The 18,426-nt window shown below is 43.0% G+C and overlaps 1 protein-coding gene across 11 annotated transcripts in view; it reads right to left on the minus strand.

Annotated features, from left to right (window-relative positions):
- RALYL (RALY RNA binding protein like) overlaps positions 1-18,426 on the minus strand; it is a 670,673-nt gene that overhangs the window by 193,864 nt on the left and 458,383 nt on the right. Inside the window, exon 1 of one of the 11 annotated variants that reach the window (XM_038745788.1) lies at positions 3,169-3,244. The exons of the other annotated variants lie outside the window; for them this stretch is intronic. Within the exon in view, the coding sequence (XP_038601716.1) occupies positions 3,169-3,205 (37 nt within the window). The 5' untranslated portion in view covers positions 3,206-3,244. Of the gene's footprint in view, positions 1-3,168; positions 3,245-18,426 lie in introns of those variants that run through there. 11 annotated transcript variants of the gene reach the window in all.

An 18,426-nucleotide genomic window follows, 5' to 3' on the forward strand; every position in this document is an offset into this window, starting at 1 on the left:
TTCAGCTGCATTGAATTACTTGGTTTCTCTTCCAGGTTGATACATGTGCACATTCCCAACCTTTACCTGAGCTCCAAGGAGTTGTACATAAAAATGATTTATAGAAATGTTTTGTCAAGTTCACCTATAACTAAATGAGGAGGTTGCAGTTATTGGATGCCACAAAATCAGCAAAGAATTTACCATGAAAATATGTTTCTCTGTCAGTGAGCCAACAAATTCCACATTCAAAACTACGTTCTTGTGGACCCTGAATTTTCAGTTTTAAGGATACAAGCAAGGAGCTCACAATAGCAGCCTCCCTATCAGAAAATAGGCTTATTTGCTAAGGAGATTCCACCATTTGGTGAACCGCTGTAGAATCATAATAATGATGATATTATCATTCATCATCATTATTATGATATTTGTTAAGCGCTTACTATGTGCCAAACAGAGTTCTAAGCAATGGGGTAGATACAGGGAAATCAGGCTGTCCCACGTGGGGATCATAATCTTAATCCTCATTTTACATATAAGGTAACTGAGACAGAGAAGTTGAGTGACTTCCCCATAGTCACACAGTTGACCAGTGGTGGAGCCAGAATTAGAACCCATGACCTCTGACTCCCAGTCCTGTGCTCTTTCCACTAAGCCATGCTGCTTCTCATGAAAGAGAATCCTGTCCTGATGGAGTTTAAGCTTGCTGTGGGCAGGGACTGTGTCTGTTGTACTCTCTCAAGTGCTTAGTACAGTTCTTTGCACACAGTAAGTGTTCAATAAATAGATTATTGATTGATTCTATAATGAGTCTCAACCAACTCACATAATCAGAATTTCAAACTTCAAAACCCTCCCCAAAATTCAGAGGGCAGTACAGTTTACACCTAAATCTCTCAGACACTTCTCCCAGCCTCATTCACCCTGTTCCCTTTACCACTCCCTCACCCACTCCCACACAAATTTACCTTTCTCCTCACATTAGCCAGAGGGAGTTTTCTGGAATTTGGGAAAAGGAAGTGACCCTAATGAAGGAATTACATGATGACTTTCATTTCATGTTTCTACGTTTTAAAAATTGAATAAGAAAAAACCCACTCATCTCACCTAGAGTGAAGATCTATTCTGTGTAATAAGGGTCATAGAACTTCCAATTCCTTCAAAGTGAGGACACAGAATCTCCATTCCCCCAAAATATGCACAAAGAAAACCTGATTGAAGAGAACATATTCGATCTCAAAATTGGGTTAATTTAGACTTTATTCATAAACCTTTGTGTAGTGACCATTTAACTGTAATGCACCTTTGAAACAGTCATATAGAGGCAAAGCGTAAAACATTAAAATTTCATTTAAAAAGCTTCTTGTTTCAATGCTAAGCTTTCCAAAACCTGTAATTTCATTTCAGAGCATTCTCATTTTATTTAGAAAGGTTAATGTCCTGGAAATATTTAACTTAAAATAATACCTCTCATGGATGCAAATGAATACTACCCATCCATTGGTTTCCTTGAAAAGCTATTCCAAAATACCCTACTGAGTTCATGCCTGTAATTACACATGTTCTGATTTGTCTCCTGTAATTCACAATTTCCCCCTACTGCTAAATCACAGACTTCACCAAGTGAGGGAGCTCATTTCAAGGAAAAAAGACTATCCAGGTGTCATGCAGTTTTTCTGCAAATATTGCATTTGGCAAGCACATTAAAGCAAGGACTATCCAGATGGAAAACTGGAATATATAAAGATACATGAGCAAGATGCAAGCTAGAATTCAATTGTGGATATCAATCAAATTCACATGCATGGTAGCATCCTGCAAAGGGAATTCATTAGCTCTTTACATTTGGACTTTGTACTAATGTTTCTGAAAATATAGAGGAGCAATTTTACTTATGTGGTTTATTCAATCCCCCAAATAAATTCCTTCAGACTGATCCTGTTTGCCCTGGATCCCTACACCACAACTTCCTGCAGGGCATAAATTTGCTTGGCCAGGGGAAGGCTAATGCTTAGGCTACAGACCAAAGACAGCTAAACAGAGAATGCCTGTTTTTCAAAAGTACCAAAAACCCAATCAATACAAGACCCATTTCCACCAGGAAGTGTTGGTGATTTTAGGAGGGGCCACCTGTTGCTTTGCTAAGCAATGTTATAAGAGCCATAATGGGAATTCTGCTGAAGCTAGTTAGGGAACATGACAGTCTTGCTGTAAACCTATTTTGAATTTTAGCAAATGTTTGACTTCCTTGGGCTAAGGATGATGATTTTCCCCAGGAAAACAGGAAGGTTTAAGTGTTGAAGAGTTGTGCTTCCTGTTCTTAGATTCGATCCCCAAACTCTTCAGGAGAGGCACCTTACCATGACCCAGAAGATAGAAAGACAGACAGACAGACAGACAGACACACACACACACACGCACACACAGTCCTTTAAAATGTTAATGTGACATTGTTGGGGAAGTTTCATTACAGTTACCATTTTTCTTCTCCCTAGAATTGTATTTGCAGAAACCTATACAATGTGGCTAGAGCAATTGGGTCCCCCTATGCGTAGGTCTGAATATGATCCTTTAGGGCATACATAAAAGAGATAAGTATTTTGAAGTGATGTTCTGATATATTTACAAAATAACTCTGATCTTTTATTGGAAACAGTAATTTAATATGATGAAAATTCAACTGTCTCTAAATAACACACACGAGCACACACACAAACCCAATTTATGCTCTGTGGTCCATGCTATCTCATTTCTCCTCAAAGTTGTAATTAAACAAGAAGGATTGTAATCCTAAATTTTGGCTTCAATGTGTTGATGGCTTTCCAACCCTCCCTGTGAATTTACAGGAAAAGAAATGGTAACCCACAAGACAAAGAATAACATTATCCAATCATAATCCCCTGATCTGGGGTACTGAGCTGGGCTGCAATGACATTTGATCTGTTTCTATATCGAATTTACACAGCAGTCTACTTTCGATGGTTGCCATAGTAACACAGAAGCTAATTTTTCATTTCTAACATTCTTTAATCATTTTACATTTTAAATAGTTAGAGATAAGAAATGCTCACTGTATGCTAGTCCCTGTTACTACAGAAATATAATACTGCTGAATACTTTTCTAAAAAAATTAAGGAGGCTCCCCCCCCACTAAAGCCCAAATGAAAAGTTGGCTCCGAAGGTACTTACATCTTTGATTTCTGCGTTTGCTCTTGTACATGGTCATTCTGGAGAAATCTGACTTTCGAGGAAGTAATTGCCTTGACCACGGAGACAAAAGGACAAGACTGTGCTTCTGCTTTGCAGTAAGACAGTCGCTCACTGACAGACGGTAACCAGCAATCTCACGGTGAAGCTGGGGTAAAACCATTCTCAGAAAATTATAGGGGAGATGCTACAGCCTGTAACTACACTATCTAATGCAAATCTCAAGGAGAAAACTACTCTTTCTTTCTCCTTCCCTTAATTTTCCAATAGAGCAACTCAATACAAAGCCACAAGATAAAGCTCTGTGCACATGGCAATGTGGAATTAAGAATGGACTTCAGAATGCATTTAACAGTAAAGTTAAAAATAGAATATCTGCAATATAGAAAACAAACCGTGCCTGATATTTGCTGAATGTGAAGTCCAGGAAACACTCTCTAATCTATGAAGAATTTACTATTTCTATGCAGCCTGGTTTCAGCTACCAGACCCATGTTTTCACTTTATTACTTTTGTTTTGAAGCCCTGACAGCAGTCTTTAACCTAGCCCCCAAAGTGACCAAAAACATATAAACATGTCCAGTACAAACCATCCCAATCTGTTGCTAAATCTGCCTGGTTGAAATGTTGGGTTGATAGAAAAAAGGGCAAAATCCATCTGATTCGCAGTGGCGATGATGATGCTGTCTGATTGGTGAGCCAGCAATAATTGGGTTTCTTCAATACTGGTACTTCTTGCTGAAATTGAAGTCCAGAAGGACTGAAAAATACTAGATTGAGGTCCTTCATAGTATATATATATTTATATATTATGCGTGTGTGTGTGAGAGAGAGCAAGAGAGTGAGAGAGAGAAAAGGGAGAGAGAGAGAGAGAGAGTGAGAGAGAGAAAAGGGAGAGAGAGAGAGAGAGAGAGAGAGAGGGAGTGCTTAACTGACAGACCAGGAAGCAGCCTAATTAGTGGCTGTGCACTCCACAGCAAATTTGTCTGGGATTCCATGGATTTTTTTAATGGTATTTGTTAAGCACTTAATATGTGCCAGGCACTGTGCACTAAGGTAGATATAAGATAATCACATTAGACACAGTCCCTGTCCCACATAGGGCTCACAGTCTTAATCCCCATTTTACAGAGGGGGTAAATGAGGCACAGAGAAGTTAAGTGACTTGTCTTACGTCATCAGCAGACGAGTGGAGGAGCCAGGATTAGAACCCAGGTCCTGTGACTTCCAGGTCCTGTGACTTTCCTCTAGGTCATGCTGCTTCTCAACTGGCATCTCCCTACCATTCCCCCAGGCTAGCAGCAGGGGTCTGCAACCCTGTCTCTCACTCAAGTGAGCAGTCTGGTGTAGGTATTCATTCACTAATCCAATGGTATTTATTGAGCAATGACTCTGTACACAACCTTGGGAAAGTATAAGAGAAGTAATGGCCTGATCCTTAGTCTCGGAGGGATTTCATTCTAAGGGGTGAGGTTGGCAGACATAAATCATTTAAAATTAGTGGAACAGGAGGAAATATATTCAACTGGAGAAGCATGATCTAGTGGAAAAAGCCCAAGCCTGGGAATCAGAGAACCTGGGTTCTAATCTAAGATTCACCTCTTGCCTCCTGTGTGACCTTGGGCAAGTCACTGAACTTCTCTGGGCCTCAGTTTCCACAGTTATAAAATGGAGATTAAATCTTATTCCCTCCTACTTAGACTGTGAGCCCCATGTGGGACAGAGGGACTGTGTCTGACCTAATTAACCTGTATTGAACCCCGCACTTAGAACAGTGCTTTACATATAGTAAGTGTTTAATGAATGCTACAATATTAATTGTTGTTAATATTTTTATTGTTGTTGCCATTATCTGGTAATAGTAAAAAGAAGAGATGATGAAAAGGCAAATGTTTTTGTAAATATCTTTTTGCCTGTCTTCCAATCAACAAACAAATCAATCAATGGCATTTATTGGGAACTTACTATGTGCAGAAAATTGTACCAAGTGCTTGTGAGGGTACAATACAACAGGGTTGGTAGACACATTCCCTACCAACACAAGCCTACAGTGTAGAGTACTTACAGGTAGATTCATAAGTGCTGCGGGGTTGAGGGTGAGATGAATAATGTGTACGGGCAACGTAGAAGGGAGAGGAAGTAGGGGAAATGACGGTTTAGTCAGGGAGGACTTCTTGGGGGAAATGTGATTCTAATTTGTCTTTGAAAGTGGGGAGAATAGTGATCAGTCATATATGAAGGGCTACGAAATTCCAGGCTAGAGGGAGGATGTGGGCAAAAGAAGATAGATGAGACTGAGGTACGGTGAATAGGTTGACGTTAGAGAAGCAAGGTATGCAGGCTGAGTTGTAACAAATCAGCAAGGTAAGGTAGGAAGAGGAGAGCTGATGAATGCTCTGAAGCTAATGGTAAGGAGTTTCTGTTTGATATAGAGGTTAATGGGCAACCACTGGAGGTTCTTGAGGGATGGGGAAACATAGATGGAATGATTTTTTAGAAAATTGACCTGGACAGCAGAGTGAAATATGGATCTGCAGTGGGGCGAGGCAGGAGGCAGGTCAACAATGAGACTAATGAACAGGATAAGTGCTTCGATTAACAAAGTAGCAGTTTGGTTGGCGAGGAAAGGGCAGATTTTAACAACAATGTGAAGATAAAACTGATAGATTGAATGTGTGGTTGAAAGCCTGGTGTGGGCAGGGATTGTCTCTATTGCTGAATAATACTTTCCAAGCACTTAGTACAGCGCTCTGCACACAGTAAGCGCTCAATAAATACAACTGAATGAATGAATGAGAGAGATGAGTCAAGAATAATGCCAAGCTCACGGGCTTGGGAGATAGGGAGGATAGTGGTGCTGTCTCCAGTGATGGGAAAGTCAGGAGGAGAACAGAGTTTGGGTGGAAAGATGAGGCGTTCCATTTCAGATATGTTAAATTTGAGGTATCAGTGGGACATCCAAGGAGAGAACTCCAGAGGGTAGAAGGAAATGCTAGACTGCAAAGGAGAAAGGTCAGGGCTGCAGAAGTAGATTTGAGACTCATCCATATAGAGATGGTAGTTGAAGCCATGGGAGCAGATGAGTTATCCAAGGGAGTGAGCGTAGATGGGGAATTGAGGGGGACCCAGAACTGAGCCTTGATAGACTCCCACTGTTAGATGCTGGGAGGCAGAGGAGGAGCCTATGAAAGAGACTGAGAAGGAATGGTCAGAGAGATCAGAGGAGAACCAGGAGATGACAGTGTCAGTGAATTTAAGTTTGGATAATGTTTCCAGGAAAAGGGGGTGGTCCACAGTATCGAAGACAGTTGAGCGGTCGAGGAGGATTAGGATGGAGTAGAAGACATAGATTTTGGAAAAGAGGAGATCAGTGGTTACATTAGAGAGGGCAGTGCCCATGGAGTGAAGGTGGTGGAAGCCATATTGCAGGAGTCAAGGAGAGAATTGGGGAAGAGGAATGGAGGGGGAAGATGCAGATGACTTGCTCAAGAAATTTGGAGAGGAATGGTCGGAGGAGATGGGATCATAGCTGGAGGAAGCCATGGGGTCAATGGAGGGTTATTGTAGGATAGGGGATACATGAGGGTGAAAGTAATGGGAAAGGAACCATTGGAAAGTGAACAGTTAAAGATGGGGGTCAGGGAGGGAAAAAGGGATGGGGTAAGTGTTTTATTAATAATAATAATAATGGTATTTTTTAAGTGCTTACTTTGTGCCAGGCACTGTATTAAGCACTGGGGTGGATACAAGCACATCAAAGTGGACATAGTCCCTGACCCACATGGGGTTCAAAGTCTCTACCCCCATTTTACAGATGAGGTAACTGAGGCACAGAGAGTGAAGTGATTTGCCCAAGGTCACACAGCAGACAAGTGGCAGAGCCAGGATTTGAACCCATGAACTTCTGACTCCCAGGCCCTTGCTCTACCCACTACATCATTATTATTAAGTGTTCTTATAAGGAGTGAAGAGATGAGGTTGGAGGTGTGGGTGGATGTGGTGGATTCTGAGAGGAGGTGGGAGACTGACTTTTGAAATACTGCTGGGAAAGATGGTAGAATGAAAGAAGGGTCAGGAGGATGGAGGGACTGGAAAGGAGCAGAGGAGATTTTAGGGAGATCATGCCTGGTGGTTCAATATTATCTAGAAAGTACATGGCCAGGTCATTAGGGGCAAGAGATGGGAGGGTGGGAACAGGGGATTTAAGGATGGAATTGAAAGTCTAAAACAATTGGGGCAGGCAGTGGGCATGGAAATCAATAAGGATGGAGAAATAATCGTGTTGGGAGGAGGAGAGGGCAGTGCTAAAGCAGGTGAGGATTAATTTTAGATGGATGACGTTGGCCTGGTGTCTGGATTAATCAATCAAACAATCTTTCTTATTGAGTGCTTACTATGTGCAGAGCACTATATTAATAGCTTGGGAGAGTATAGTGTAACACAGTTAGTGGACATTTTCCCTGCCCACAGTGTGACTGGATTTCCTCCAACAGCACTCCTTAGAATAGCTTAGAACAGTGCTGGGGATAGATAAAAGTTAATCAGCTGTCTCACATGGGACTCAGTCTAAATGCGGGGGAGAACAGGTAGTGAATCCCCATTTTCCAGATAAGGAAACTGAGGCACAGAGACGTTAATCAATCAATATATCGATCAGTGGTATTTGAGTGCTTACTGCAGGTAGAGCACTGTACTGAGCACTTGAGAAGATACTAAGGTTTGGAAGATATGATATCTGGTAACAAGGAGCTTACGGTCTACTGGAGAGGCCAGTCGGTGGTTGCTCTTTAGACAAGCAAGTCAGGAATATTGGAAATTAGAACTTGGCAGCCTAAATGGTACTGATCATATCCTCCACCAAATTATCCCCACAACCTGTCTCTGCTCTTCTCCAGATGCGAGCAACTAATCCTTTTCCCAGTCTTCATGAATAGATGGCCAGGAAGACAGGGCTATAATAATAATAATACTGATGATGATGGTATTTGTGAAACACTTTCTATGTGCCAAGTACTGTTCTAAGTGCTGGGGTAGATACAAGGTTAACAGGTTGTCCCATGTGGGGCTCACAGTCTTCATCCCCATTTTACAGATGAAGTAACTGAGGCCCAGAGAAGTTAAGTGACTTGCCCAAAGTTACACAGCTGACAGGTGGATCGGTATTCAAACCCATTACCTCTGATTCCCAAGCCCAGGCTCTTTCCACTAAGCCATGCTGCTTCTCAAGGTATAAGGACTAAAGCTTTAAGGACTATAAAGACTATAATGGCACAATCACCCCCCTGCTGGAGAACTGGCTGTTATCTAAGTTCCACTCCGCTCCCTTTTCCCCCACTTAACAGGCTTGGAAAGAACAAACCGAACCCTGCCCCCCTACAAGCTGCATTTCCTAGTATCCTCTGCCCTTCTGTCCCAGCCACCTTATGGGCAGTGGAGGGGAAGGTTAGAGCACACAGGCAACTGGAATGAGCTGCTAGGAAAGAAGGTCTACCTGATCAGCACAGGTAGTTCAGGGTGGTGACTTGGGACACCACTGGAAAACCTGCTGCCTCTAAAATTGGGCCCAAAGTCACCTTAAAGAGTGATGACGATAATGGTATCTTTTAAGGGTGTACCATGTGCCAGGTACTGTACTAAGCACTGGGGTGGATACGAGAAAGTCGAGTTCTTGTCCCATGTGCTGCTCACAGTACCAATCCTCATTTTACAGAGGATGTAACTGAAGCAAGGAGAAGTTAGGTGACTTGCCCAAGGTCACACCAGACAAGTGCCAGAGCTGGGATTAGAACCCATGACCTTCTGACTCCCAGCCCCATGCTCTATCCACGATGTCATGCTGCTTCTCCTTGTGTTTCTATTTGGTGCTTTTTATCACCAAAGCATCTTACATTAATTACTTATTTACTGCATGCAACAACCCTGCTGCCTGGGCCTGGCAGCACTTTGCTCCCATTGGTTGGGAGTCCTGATCAGAAGTGAGCTAGGTAGGCCCAGCCCCACTCTGCCTACAGCAAAATACTCATTCCCACTGATTCAGCCTCCCACCTCCTTGCAAGGTGAGACCCTCAAAGTTCTTGTTGGAAAAGTAAAAGCAAGAGCATTTACTAATACTGAAACACATAGGAGGGCAGATCCATATGCATTCGCTTAACCAAAAATGTACTACTAATAATTAAAATAGTAATCAATAACTATGGTATTTGTTAAGTGCTTATTATGTGCTATGCACTATATGAAGTGCTGGGGTAGATATAAAATAATAAGGTCCCACATGGGGCTCACAGTCTAAGTCGGAAGAAGAACAGGTCTTGAATCCCCATTTCGCAGATGAGGGAACTGAGGCACAGAGAAGTTAAGTGACTTGCCCAAAGTCACGCAAAACAGTAAATGAGAGATTTTTAAAATTTATTTATGGTATTCATTACGCACTTACTATGTGCCAGGCACTGTACTAAGTGCTGGGGTATATACAAGATAATCAAGTTGGACACAGTCCCTGTCCCACATGGGGCTCACAGTGTTAATCCCCATTTAACAGATGAGGTAGCTGAGGCCCAAGAGAAGTGAAATGACTTCCCCAAGGTCACACAGCTGACAAGTGGTGCAGTGGGGCTTAGAACCCAAGTCCTCTGACTCCCAGGCCCATGCTCTTTCCACTAGGCCATGATGCTTCCCTAGTACAAAAACATTTTTACAAAAAGACCGAGAGATAACTTCAATGAGGGTGGAGAGTCTAGCACAGATATATGCCTGAACACAAACACAAATACACCCGTACAAGAAAAGATACACACATCCGGGGTGCATACATGCAGAGACCCAGAAATAAAAATCCTCATGCACAGACAGCGATGCACGAAAGTGGACACCCAAGTGACAGAAACACTAAAAGACAAAATGAAAGATAGAAACAGAAGAGAAGCAATGACAGACTCATAAATTTCAAAATTCCAGTTTCAGAATCAGAACTACAAATCAAATGATAATACATAAATAAAGAAACAGAAAAAAGAGTTGTAGCAGTTAGCAATCAATCAATCAGTTGTATTTATTGAGTGCCTTCTGTGAGCAGAGCATTGTACTAAGCACTTGGGAGACTGCAATGCAGCAATAAAACAGACATATTCCTTGTTCACAACAAGCTTACAGTCTAGAGGGGGAAACAGACAATAGCACAAATAAATGAGTTATAGATATGTACATAAGTGCTATGGGGCTGGCGTTGGTAGGTTGGTGAATAAATAGAGCAAGTCAGGGTGAGTAGAAGGGAGTAGGAAAAGAAGAAATGAGGGCTTAGTCAGGGAAGACCTCTTGGAAGATATGTGCCTTCAGTAAGGGTTTGAAGGTGGGGATAGTAATTGTCCGTTGGCTATGAAAAGTGAAAGCGCTTCAGGATGGAGGCATGATGTGGGAGAGAGGTCAGAGGTGAGGTAAACAAGATCAAGGTACAGTGAGTAGGTTGGCTTTAGGGGAGCCAAGTGTGTGGGCTGGGTTTTAATAGGAGAGTAGTAAGGTGAGGTAGGAGGGGGAAAGGTGATTGATTGCTTTAAAGTCGATGGTGAGGAGTTTCTGTTTGATGCGTAGATGGATGGGCAACCACTGGAAGTTCTTGAGAAGTGGGAAAAAATGGACTGAGTGTTTTTGTAGAAAAATGATCCAGGCAGCAGAGTGAAGTACGGACCAGAGTGGGAAAAACAGGAAGCCAGGAGGCCACCAAGGAGGCATAGGATAACTGATTGGATTAACATGGTAGCAGTTAGGATGGAAAGGAAAGGGTGGATTTTAGAGCGGAGTCAAGGATAACGCTAAGGTTATGGGCTTGTGAGACAGGAAGGATGGTGGTATTGTCTACAGTGATGGGAAAGTCGGGGTTTAGGTGGAAAAATAAGGAGTTCTGCTTTAGACATCTTAAATTTGAGATGATGGTAGGAAATCCAAGTAGAGATGTCTTGAAGACAGGAGGAAATACAAGACTGCAGAGTGGGAGAGAGATCAGGGCTGCAGATGTAGATTTGGGGAATCATCCACATAGAGGTGGTAGTTGAAGCTACAGGAGTGAATGAATTATCTAAGGGAGTAGGCATATATGGAGAATAGGAGGGAACCCAGAGCAGAACCTTGAGGGACACCCACAGTTATGGGGTGGGAGTCCAAGGAGGAGCCTGGAAAAGAGAGTGAGAATGAGAGACCAGAGAAATAGGAGGAGAACCAGGAGAGGACAGTGTCATTTAAGTAGAGGTTGGATAATACTTCCAGGAGAAGGGGATGGTCAACAGTGTCCAAGGCAGCTGAGAGGTTGAGGAGGATTAGGATTGAGTAGAGGCCAACAAACTTGGGAAAAAGGAGATCATTGTTAACCTTAAAAAGACAGTTTCTGTGGCATGAAGGGGAGAGAAACCAGATTGGAGGGGGTTATGTAGAGAACTGGAGAAGAGGAACTTAAGAAAGTGGGTATTGACAACTTGCTCAAGGAGTTTGGGGAGGAATGGTAGGAGGGAGATGGGGCAATAACTGAAGGGAGCCATCAGGTCAAAGGAAGGTTTTTTTAGGATGGGGAAGGCATGAGCATGTTTGAAAGCAGTAGGGGAAAAATCCATTTGAGAGTGGACATTTGAAGAAAGCGGTCAGGGAGGGAAGAAGGGAGGGGGCAAGTGTTTGGATAAGATGCAAATACAAACATAAGAATATGATGCAGGTCCAGTGTTTCTTAAATGGTCCCTCTCCCTGCTTCATAAGGAAAATAAACTTGCTTTGGCCCCTTTTCCACAAACCAAAGTGACTGTTTCCTGGTATCTCATACTAGTTGGTTTCAAGTGGCTTGAGGACTTTTTCCTTTCTGATTCTATTCAATTTAAGAACACAGGATATTCAGTTCAGCCCAGTGATCTGCTTCCAGACTATGAGCCTTACATGGGAGAGGGACTGTGTCTCCTCACTGTACCTCGCTCTCGCCTGTCCCGCCATCGACCCCCGGCCCACGTCATCCCCCGGGCCTGGAATGCCCTCCCTCTGCCCGTCCGCCAATCTAGCTCTCTTCCTCCCTTCAAGGCCCTGCTGAGAGCTCACCTCCTCCAGGAGGCCTTCCCAGACTGAGCCCCTTCTTTCCTGTCCCCCTCGTCCCCCTCTCCATCCCCCCATCTTACCTCCTTCCCTTCCCCACAGCACCTGTATATATGTATATATGGTTGTACATATTTATTACTCTATTTATTTATTTATTTATTTATTTATTTTACTTGTACATTTCTAGCCTACTTATTTTATTTTGTTGGTATGTTTGCTTCTGTTCTCTGTCTCCCCCTTTTAGACTGTGAGCCCACTGTTGGGCAGGGACTGTCTCTATGTGATGCCAATTTGTACTTCCCAAGCGCTTAGTACAGTGCTCTGCACATAGTAAGCGCTCAATAAATACGATTGATTGATTGATTGATTGATTGACTGACTTGATCTGATTATCTTGTATCTACCTCAGTGCTTTGTACAGTGTTTGGCACATAGTAAGTGCTTAACAAGTACAATTGTTATTACTATTAACTTGATGATTGGAGGAGTTCCATCCTTGACACGTATCCTAGGTAGGGATGTACTTTTTATCATCTTTTCTTTAATTCTTTTATGGTATTTGTTAAGTGCTTAATGTGTGCCAGGCTTTGTACTAAACACTGGAGTAGATACAAACTAATCAGGTTGGACCCAGCGGGCTCACAGTCTTAATCCGTGTTTTGTAAATGAGGTAACTGAAGCACAGAGAAGTGAAATGACTTTCTCAAGGTCCTTTAGCAGACAAGTGGCCAAGCTGGGATTAGAATCCAGGTCTTTCTGACTCCCAGGCCTGTGATCTACCCACAAGGCAACACTGCTTCTGATCCTTTCCCTTTCCCTCTCCATTCCTAACTTTTCCTTTGGCAACCCAGTATGGACCCCTTACCCATGGATTTATCCAAAACCTGCTCTAAATATCAACAGCAAAACATGACTATAAAACACCAAACCACTTCTGAAGTGGAATAAGCAGGTCATGTTGAGACGGACTCTTCAAGCACTTATTACAGTGCTCTGCAAACAGTAAGCATTCAATACAAACCATGGATTGATGTCATGAAATCCATTTTCATGGATTTCAATTCAGCTTGGTTTAGAAAAGTAGGGTATTCAGCAGGGCTGGCCTCCTAATTCCTTTCCTGCTTGCATTTTGCTCTGATTATTGCCTTGATGAGCTACTTCCGCATGCAGAGTTGAATAAAATGAAATTTCAAATATATGTCAGCTATAGGTAGCTTAAGGGTATTTCAGCAATCTCTCTCAAATTTCCATTTCTTGTCTCTGCTACAGGGCTCCTAGCCACCTCACATATTCTGTGACCTCACAGATGGGCTTCAAAGATAGATATTTGAACAGGCTCTGGATTTCTCATTACTAACCCAGCAGTATGTGAACAGTAAATATGTAAATGAAATTCACAATTCCTCTGCCATTACAAAACCATTTTTAGATGTTTACCTAAACCACCTTAGATACAGAAACAGAAGCTACGGATTAAAAACTCCTATAAAAAAGGCTTCTCAAATTTGATTTTCAGTCTACAGAATACTGTGCCCCATGTTGTCTTCAAAGTAGGTGCAGGAAAACTTGAGCAGGCCTACCTGCTGTGCATGCAGAATACTGAAATGAGACATTTAAGGGCTCGTCACTTCAGAACGTAGATGCAACTTCTGGAGAAGGGATGTATCTTCCCTAAAACACCCCAAATACCATCCTGAGAACACTGGGAAAGAAGAAAAGGAACCCATGTACCCCTTCATAGGAGAGGACATTTACCCTTTTATGTTGTCTTGAAAGGATGGTGGTCTCTGGCTGACTGTAGGTGTGACACCTGTTTTTACCCAGAATCAGATAGCCTGACCCTCCATTCCAAAATGCGTGGTTCCCCTGGGTTGCCTTATTGAAATTAAACTGATATTTAGCGATTTATTAAGAGATGGATTTTTTTAGTGGTATTTGTTAAGCACTTATTATGTGCCACTGCTTACTAAGAGTTGGAGTACATACACGCTAATTAGGTTGGACACGGTTCCTGTCCCTCATGGGGCTCCCAATCTTAAAGACCACTTTACCAATGAGGTAACTGAGGCCCAGAGAAGTGAAGTGATTTGCCTAAGGTCACCCAGTAGACACATGGTGGAGCCAGGATTAGAACCCAGGTTCTTCTGACTCCCAGGCCTGTGCTCTATACACTAGGCCATGCTGGTGAGGCATGGAGGTGGGCTTGAAAGAGTCATCCCAGGAAGGTGTGATGAGGATCAGAGAGAAGAGGGTGAAGGGGGTGAGGAGCCATAGGGAGAGTTGGTGACTAACAGTGTCTCAGGCACATGCACTTTGGGGAGCTCTTTGGGTAAAAGGTGAAAGAGAAATCTTAAGCCGGTGGACCTTGGCCCTAAAGGATGAAATTGCTTCTAAACTGCAGTGCTTACCCTGGAACTATCTACAGGGCTATGTCATAGTATCATCACTGTGATGTGGTCACCTCAGCCCTACTGAGTGCTCACCTCCTCCAGGAGGCCTTCCCAGACTGAGCCCCCCCTTCCTCTCCCCCTTCCTCTCCCCCTCCCCATCTTCCCCGCCTTACCTCCTTCCCCTCCCCACAGCATCTGCATATCATCATCATTATCAATCGTATTTATTGAGTGCTTACTTTGTGCAGAGCACTGTACTAAGCGCCTGGGAAGTACAAGTTGGCAACATATAGAGAAAGTCCCTACCCAACAGTGGGCTCACAGTCTAAAAGGGGGAGACAGAGAACAAAACCAAACATACTAACAAAATAAAATAAATAGAATAGATATGTACAAGTAAAATAAATAAAGAGTAATAAATATGTACAAACATATATACATATATACAGGTGCTGTGGGGAAGGGAAGGAGGTAAGATGGGGGGATGGAGGGAGGACATGGGGGAGAGGAAGGAAGGGGCTCAGTTTGGGAAGGCCTCCTGGAGGAGGTGAGCTCTCAGTAGGGCCTTGAAGGGAGGAAGAGAGCTAGCTTGGCGGATGGGCAGAGGGAGGGCATTCCAGGCCTGGGGGATGACGTGGGCCAGGGGTCGATGGCGGGACAGGCGAGAACGAGGTACGGTGAGGAGATTAGCGGCAGAGGAGCGAAGGGTGCGGGCTGGACTGGAGAAGGAGAGAAGGGAGGTGAGGTAGGAGGGGGCGAGGTGATGGAGAGCCTTGAAGCCCAGGGTGAGGAGTTTCTGCCTGACGTGCAGATTGATTGGTAGCCACTGGAGATTTTTGAGGAGGGGAGTAATATGCTCAGAGCGTTTCTGGACAAAGACAATCCAGGCAGCGGCATGAAGTATGGATTGAAGTGGGGAGAGACACGAGGATGGGAGATCAGAGAGAAGGCTGATGCAGTAGTCCAGACGGGATAGAATGAGAGCTTGAACGAGCAGGGTGGCGGTATGGATGGAGAGGAAAGGGCAGATCTTGGCAATGTTGCGGAGCTGAGACCGGCAGGTTTTGGTGACGGCTTGGATGTGAGGGGTGAATGAGAGAGCGGAGTCAAGGATGACACTAAGGTTGCAGGCTTGTGAGACGGGAAGGATGGTAGTGCCGTCAATAGAGATGGGAAAGTCAGGGAGAGGGCAGGGTTTGGGAGGGAAGACAAGGAGTTCAGTCTTGGACATGTTGAGTTTGAGGTGGCAGGCAGACATCCAGATGGAGATGTCCTGAAGGCAGGAGGAGATGCGAGCCTGGAGGGAGGGGGGGAGAGAGCAGGGGCAGAGATGTAGATCTGGGTGTCATCAGCGTAGAGATGATAGTTGAAGCCGTGGGAGCGAATGAGGTCACCAAGGGAGTGCGTGTAGATCGAGAACAGAAGGGGACCAAGCACTGAACCTTGGGGAACTCCCACAGTAAGGGGATGGGAGGGGGAGGAGGAGCCTGCAAAAGAGACTGAGAATGAACGACCAGAGAGATAAGAGGAGAACCAGGAGAGGATGGAGTCTGTGAAGCCAAGGTCAGATAGCATGTTGAGGAGAAGGGGGTGGTCCACAGTGTCGAAGGCAGCTGAGAGGTTGAGGAGGATTAGGATGGAGTATGAGCCATTGGATTTGGCAAGCAGGAGGTCATCGGTGACCTTTGAGAGGACAGTTTCCGTAGAATGTAGGGGATGGAAGCCAGACTGGAGGGGGTCGAGGAGAGAGTTGGTGTTGAGGAATTCGAGGCAGCGCGTGTAGACAACTCGTTCAAGGAGTTTGGAAAGGAATGGTAGGAGGGATATGGGGTGATAACTATATGTATATATGTTTGTACATATTTATTACTCTATATATTTATTTTATTTGTACATATTTATTCTATTTATTTTATTTTGTTAATATGTTTTGTTTTGTTGTCTGTCTCCCCCTTCTAGACTGTGAACTCGCTGTTGGGTAGGGACCATCTCTATATGTTGCCAACTTGCCCTTCCCAAGCGCTTAGTACAGTGCTCTGCACACAGTAAGCACTCAATAAATACGATTGAATGAATGAATGAAGGAATGTGGTCACTCAGTTATAATGATAATGATAAAAATAGTAATAATAACAATAACGCTTATTAGGCCCTTTCCATATGTAAAGCAAAGTACAAAGCACTGGAGGAGATACAAGACAGTCAGGTCAGACATATTCCCTTGTCCCCATGTAGAACTCACAAGTCCTACATGTGGGAGGACAGAAGAGGGAGGGAGGGAGAATAGGTATTTAATCTCCATTTTACAGCTGAGGAAACTGAGGCATAGGGGCACAGAGAAGTCATGTGACTTGCCCAAAGTCGCAAGCTGGCAAGTGGCAGGACCTCATTAAATTAAATGCCATTAAAACAAACAAACAAACAAAATAAGACGCTGACCCCCTCCAGGCTCAAACTATTTCCTCAAAGGTCATGTTACATTAAAAAAAAAATTGTATGTTCTTTGCAGTGTGGTTGCACCCTTGCTCACCTACCTGCTGGTTGCATTTGGTGCCCCAGCAGGAACATGGCTGGCAGGGACGAGAGAGGGATCGTGGTGCGGCACAAACCATTATCACTGTAATCAATTCCTTCATGCAGATTTTTGGGCCTGTAAATTGGACTGGCTTCAGGAATAATTTTTCAATCTCCATTTCCCTATGTGTGTGCAGACTTCACTGGACTCTTTCAGAAATAATCAGAAAGGACTCAGTTTGGACATCCAGAAACCGAGAGACTTGGAAAAAGTAAAGTAGTTATGTGTTTCTGATATTATAGGTGATATCCTCAGAGCAATGTAACCATATGTTATTTCTTTTGTCATCTGAAATTTGGTACTTTATGGATGAAGACAACTCTTCTACTGCAGTTCATTACACACTCATCACAAGATATCTGGGAAAGTTATTCCAAAAATACATAATGTTTGAATTTCAATAAAACTGAACAAAGCAATTTTGAACCTTTCAATTGAAGAGATGGCAGCCATGTGGAAATTTTTCAAACACTGCTTTAACTTCCTTGAAAAATGTTACAACGTATGTCATGGTAGAAATGTGCTTTGTAGAGGATAAATTCAAAATGTGATTGGAGTTTAAAGAGACATTTTCTGCAAAATTTCTAAGGAAATGATGTCTTCAATATCCAAATAATAAAACAATGCCATTCACCTTCATGTTTTTTCACCAAATAGCATACATCATGAAATATCAGTGGTCTGATTAAATTATTTTTGGTAAAAATAAAAAGTCTACCTCCTTGAATTTTCTAAAATGCTTTTATGTCTTGTTGGCCCATTAACAACCATAACTAATATGGATTGTTTTAGGTCAATGATATTCTAAAATGCAAACACCATATTTGTGATCTAGAAATGAATCAGTAAATACCTGACATCAAATATGTCTTCAAAGAGAGCACTTTTCTTCCAAAAGAGTTATAGTACTTCTCCCACCTATTATCTTATTTTCACCCTCACATCATTCCCATGAGAAAGTGAGGGCCATTTACTGCTAACTAATTTGAATAATGGAGAAAAGGCGCCCCAAAGATGGATTTTCATCACCAAAACTTTAGTCCCAAGATTTTTAAAAGATAGAGCCAAGCCTGAGTGGTAGAAATGGAAACTAGTGACAGTATAGACAATTGCAATGCATGTATAAAAGTTATTTTAGCTTTTAGTTGTAATTTCTGACTCCACAAAATCTTACCAGAGTTGCTGAATAGTTGCAAATGAGGCATTTTAGCA

The sequence above is a fragment of the Tachyglossus aculeatus genome, chromosome 4, assembly GCF_015852505.1.
Source record: "Tachyglossus aculeatus isolate mTacAcu1 chromosome 4, mTacAcu1.pri, whole genome shotgun sequence".
Classification (NCBI taxonomy): Eukaryota; Metazoa; Chordata; class Mammalia; order Monotremata; family Tachyglossidae; genus Tachyglossus; species Tachyglossus aculeatus.